The sequence below is a fragment of the Dermacentor albipictus genome, chromosome 2 (assembly GCF_038994185.2).
Source record: "Dermacentor albipictus isolate Rhodes 1998 colony chromosome 2, USDA_Dalb.pri_finalv2, whole genome shotgun sequence".
NCBI classification, from domain to species: domain Eukaryota; kingdom Metazoa; phylum Arthropoda; class Arachnida; order Ixodida; family Ixodidae; genus Dermacentor; species Dermacentor albipictus.
The window spans coordinates 89,853,566-89,859,565 of NC_091822.1; the positions used below are offsets into that span (position 1 = coordinate 89,853,566).

General features: G+C 43.2%; 1 protein-coding gene across 1 annotated transcript in view; it reads left to right on the forward strand.

Annotated features, from left to right (window-relative positions):
- Positions 1-5,182, forward strand: part of LOC135900981 (glutathione S-transferase 1-like) — a 28,312-nt gene extending 23,130 nt beyond the window's left edge. The window contains exon 5 of the mRNA XM_065430606.2: positions 4,987-5,182. Coding sequence (XP_065286678.2) covers positions 4,987-5,124 — 138 coding nt within the window. The 3' untranslated portion in view covers positions 5,125-5,182. The remainder of the gene's footprint in view (positions 1-4,986) is intronic.
- Positions 5,183-6,000: the final 818 nt, after the last annotated feature.

Here is a 6,000-nt window from a genome sequence, read left to right on the forward strand (position 1 = left end):
AGGGCGCCATGTGCTATTTTACAATGCGCCACAATACCTCTCTTACCTGTGGACCGACTATGCCAACATAGTACCCGGAGAATGCGAGGACATTACCGGGCTCATATGGGTTTACCGGAACGGTTCCTGGCCGTTACCCTGATTGCATAGCATATAAATGCTCAGCCTTGCAGGCGTGGTGCTAATTGGCGCGTAAACTTTTCGCCGTAACTACAAGATATTAAGTATCGGCACCACGAGCTACTGAGACGGCACGGAGTCGATAAAGCGGGCCAAATTTTAGCTAAAGGTTTCCGCCACAGCATTTATTGTTGTTGAACGCTGTGGTGTGTTGGGACGCCATTTGACTACGACAGCAATTGCGTGGATACTGCAAGCAAAAGCACGTAGCTGGTGTCGTCGTCACAACGATATTCCCAATAGTTAGAGATATACTTACATAAATAAACATAAATGAAATAGTTCGCCTGGCGGATTTGCACAAAGGACCTCTCACGCAAAAGCGCGATACTTTAGCCATTAGGTCACGGATGCTTTCTTTCAGTATAGCATCGAAATGATGTTAGTATAATGCAGAGCGAACATTATTTACGTCACATCTAGACAGAAAAAGACAAACGCACGCTATCCTACACCGTGGAATAAAGATTTAAAAGAACTGGAAAACAAGCGCCAGCCCCAGCATGCGGATTAGAACACCTTTAAGAATTTCTGGCATTCAAGATGCATTTCGTCATTTCAAGGGCGCTGTTCCTTCTGCGCAGTATGAGCTGCCTTTCTTGCGGCTTCGGGCCCATATATCTCACCTGCGTATAGATTAAACACCGTGGTTGCCCATGCAGCTCGTGTCTCATACGCACTATATAGAAGAGTCGGTGTGTGGTTTATTTCAAATTACAACCAAAACTCCTACAGAGCAAGTGACCTTGAGAGCAGATGCAATGTTTAAAATCAAAGCAATAATTGTAGTAATAATCAATATCCAATGTTTCAAAAGCACGCAAAAAAAAGATAAAGTAAAAATTTAACAGTACATGCGGATGTTCTCTATAAGTCATTGACGGACTGCTGACCAAACAACCCTGCGGACGATTTCCAGAGCCGAGGCCCGAAAGGAAAGAGTGAAAGCGCGACGTTAAACCTTGGCCTGACCGTCAATGATCCGTCCTGCGTACGAAACTCTCACTTCTTTTAAGTGTTAATCGACAGACTTCTGCCCCATTCTGGCCTTCTCAAAAAGTTTAGCGGCGTCCAGAGAAATAACTGGTTTCGAGAATGACTAAAAAGAACACTGCCTATACCTTCATCTCACCATGAGATGATATTGATCGATGGGTGATTTACCATTTTGATTGTGCTGTGACGATGAAGAGAAATAAAACTGACAGATTATGTTGAAAGAGGGCGCCTAGCTGGGCCTTTGCATGTCAGGCAGTCATGGTAGCCGGTTGGAACGGTTCCGGTAAACTTGCCGGATCCCGGTAAAGTCCGCGCATTCACGATCTGGGCGGCTGGTATCGATTACGGTGGGGCAGATACGCTAAGATAAATCTTGGACAAGATGGCACCAGCTGTGTTTTCAGCCGTCTTTCGGGATTTAACGCAGCAAAACCACTTCGCGTGTTTGCACGTCGGTTAACAAAGAATAAGTGGAATTCATTCGAATTTGCAAGCGCACGCCTTCATACCTCTGAACCCCGATCTACAACTTCGCCTTCCGTCCGATCTCTCACGATGTGACTCCACCCTTCTTATCGTTGTCCGGCTTGGTACAAGATTTCAAAGAGCCTATTATTTTACGATTTACACGTCTGCTAGCACAGTTTGTAAATTTGGCGAGTACAGTGAAACCTTGGCTCATTTTCAGTTCGTGTGCCCATTGTTTCAATCGCCGAAGAGCAGTGCTCTCAACCAACCTAGACAAGCCTACACGAACATCAGCGGGAAACACTATAAAGACGCTGCTGCGTTTCTTAAGGCACACCGCACTGCGCGACAAACTGTTACTGTACACTGTGTGGGGTTTTATCCCGAGTAGGACATTGATGTTGTTTACGACTATGTTGCACCTTCAAGACCGTGCTAAAGCATTCATTCTTTTCGTCTTTTGCTTTCTTTTTTTTAGCTTTAGATATTTCACCCCTTTTTCACCCTTCCCCACTACAAGGTATCCAACTGGAGAAATCCTCTGCTGACCTGCCTCTCTTTCCCATGCTTATATGTGCAATTTCTTCATACTGCTTGGCGTCGGCTTTGTTCTCTTGAGTACTGCCCTGTGCTCGGGGGTTGCTAATTTTGCATGAAATTATAGCTCATTGTCACATCTCTTAGCTGCCGATAAGTTAAATGTAGATCATTCGCAGGCATTCGACTAAGTTAATCTTTCCCTTTGTCAAGAAGGATGTGGGAGTATACTGCGTTATTCTTGTTCTAAACGTGCCTGAAAAGAACTAGCCCCAATACTCGCGTTTCCGAATTAGCCGTGCAACCATGGTCTCGTCATAGTATGAATCTATAACACAACAATTGGTTTGATAAGAAATGAACTGCATTTTTTGAAGAAATAACCCAATAAAGAATGATTTGCGTCGTTCAATAGTAGCACGTTTTGTCGAACACAATTCTGATAGCTAAGCAATACAGTCTGATTATTCGAAAAAAAAATGTTATCACTGAATTTTTTGGTGGCACACGCACAGTAAATGTTTGATATGGTACACACATATCTGCTTTATTGCACCACTTAACAAATATGTACAATCATATAAACAGTGCTGTCGGCACGAAATTTCATTCATTGAGTGCTCAGGCCACCTGAAATTCTTTTCATGCGGTTGCGTTAGGTCCTGTACAGAAAGCAACTGGTTATACTCAGTTGGAGTCATTTACGTGGCTTCCGAAGCAGACAATACTCGCAACACTTCTTCAAAGTTCAAAAATTTTCTACATTGTGTTCACATACCTTACCCTACTGAGAAAAACCCGTATTTCTCATGACTCCTACACCCAATAACACGATATGAGATATAGGAAAAAGTCGTCTTTATACATGATCCTATGTTTCATGTCGCATTGTTGGGTATAGGAGTTATTGAGCATACGGATTTTTCAATAACGTTGTCTTCATTCTCATTAAACAATACTTTAAACAGCAGAATACGTTTTGTTTTTCAATTGTTATAGGGATAAAATATGGATACAAAAAAATTTTTTCCACTCCTGCAAATGCGTTTTGTTGGATGCGTATCATCAGAAGTCAAAACTACAGCCTCAAATTTTCTCGCGTAATCCTATGAGAGAACAATGTCGTGCTGGTCTGTATTTTTGTTTAATAGTGGCGATGGCTCTTAGTAAAACGCTGTGATCATTACCTTAATTAGCTGACTTCGATGCAATGTTCAATTCAAGCAGAAGAAATGCATAGCTATATCATTTCGGTGTAGAGCATCGATCTGTGGGTGCCATATGCTACAACCCGAGTTCCGGAATTCTGACAAGAATTGCGGAACTGACAGGACGGAATTGACAAGGCATTGCGGGCACTTGATGAAATAAGGTGTGTTTTCCGATCAGCGACTGCGCACAAAACTACGTATGATGTTAATAGCGTTTACCACATTGTATTTCGAAGCGAAGAAATAAAAGAATATGCGCCAGAAAAAGCGACACATCAGCGACAGAATAGAGATTGTGAGACCTAGTACTCTTCACCATTATACTTTCTTTTAAATCTTTATTTGGTCGGCGAAGTGCCCCGGGTTTTTGTTTACCCTTTTAACCACCATTTTACTTGATAAATGTCCAAAGCTTCACAGAGCGCTTTTAACACGTTATGGTCATAGGCAACCTTAATCAAGTGCCGTCAGAAGTTTCGCGGTCTACTTACGAGGCGCCTACAAAGCTTGGCTCCCCTGATTATGGTCGCGGTTATACACCTGGCGTGTCGGCAGAGGGATATACTGCTGTATTCTAGTAAGCGCCATGGTAAACGCTCGACTTCATTACCAGATCTGATAATGTATAAAGGATAGCCATTGGCCAGAATAGTACGCAGTGGTGAACAAGTCAACAGAACCCATGTCGTAATGAATGTCGACGTAAATGCGACTAGCCTTGAAGCAATGTGACTGCACTGCCGCTGTGTCGAAGACCCTTGCTGCCGCACTGACGCGCATGTGCAGCAAGCGTCTTCTCTCGCGCTCCCCTCGGGACTCGCCACGCCACCTCAAGGCGCCTCTGCGAGAGCTGCTTGTGGCGCATGCGTGAATTCACATTCAGACAACATTGCCTGAATGTATACGATTCGAGTTTGATTTGGCCATACAGGGAAAAAAGTGTTTGATGTTTTTTTTGGCCATTCAAGAGTGAGACATTTCTACAGGACATTCATGTGCATGGACCCAAACAGGCGTAAAATTGGTTGATGGGAAAATGGAAAACACCAAGTGGCGCATAAGCAGTGACACCGAAATGACGTCACAGAGGATCATTGAGGAGTTGCACTTACGAAGTGGCACATATCCAGGTTGCAAAGTTGGCGGGAAAACTGCTCTAGATAGATAGATAGATAGATAGATAGATAGATAGATAGATAGATAGATAGATAGATAGATAGATAGATAGATAGATAGATAGATAGATAGATAGATAGATAGATAGATAGATAGATAGATAGATAGATAGATAGATAGATAGATAGATAGATAGATAGATAGATAGATAGATAGATAGATAGATAGATAGATAGATAGATAGATAGATAGATAGATAGATAGATAGATAGATAGATAGATAGATAGATAGATAGATAGATAGATAGATAGATAGATAGATAGATAGATAGATAGATAGATAGATAGATAGATACGGCTCTTTTTCAGCCCAGAGCGTGCCCAGACCGGGGGCACCGAATTATTGTGTTCGTTTCTGAATGGTGCAGCGCGTTATTGCCAGAGAAATTGTGCCGATTCGTCTTTTATTTTGCAGGTGCCTTTCCTGGACGCTGAGAAGTACCCAAAGCTCAAGGCTTACTACGATCGCCTGAAGGTGGAACTGCCCTATTTCGAAGCAGTGAACCGGCAAGGAATCTCCGCCTTGGAGTCTCTTTGCGCCGGTCTGAAGTAGATTCCTGTGGCACTAATGTCAGAGCGTTGTGAAAATAAACACGTTCTATATATCTACACTCTCATGTTTGTTTTGGTAAAATAGGTTTTGTTTCAAGTTTCATCCACGAGCATCTTAAGAAGCTGAAACATGTTTTAGCAGCTGTTGCTATTAGGACTAATTCCAGGAAGTTGGGATTGATGAGTTTTGCTGATGGCTTGCAGGGGTATGGGTTTATTACGCTATAGGACAGGCTTTGCACTCAAAGTAGGCGAAAAAACACATAAATACAGGCACTACCGGAAAGTTCAAACATAATTGCATTGGTGGGCTGGGTGAGCTTTATATAAACACATGATGTGACGTTCATGCGGTTAAGTTACCACAGAAAAATCTCGGCAGAATATATCTTGCGATGAATTTCGATGGTAATGCGAGTAGCATTGAAAAAATGTAGTGACACGCTGGCTAAAATGGCTTCGTGACATGAAATAATTACTAAATCAGTAAAATAATCTCGAACACGTGGCTGTTCTGCAAAGCACCGCATAAGTACGCAAGTACGAAGCTACTAGTGAGATCGGGAGCCGTGATGCGAGGGCATTTCGCAGGTAGATGGCACACACCGACTGCCTAAGCGAGGCTGCTTTCTTCGCTGGCACGCTTGCTCTTCGCGTCTACGGCGTCGAGTCAACTAATCGCACTTAAATAAGGGCGACGTATGCCTCCAGTTTTAATCGTGTTGGCAAAAATAAAACGCCTTTCGACGAATTCGTGCTGGATTGCGAGTGCCGTCGGCAGCGGCGTCCGCTCAGCTAGGACTTCCAGCCCTATCGCTGTGTCTCATCGGAGCCGCCATTGGACAACGCGCTGTTTGTCAACTGTTTTGTTCCAGGC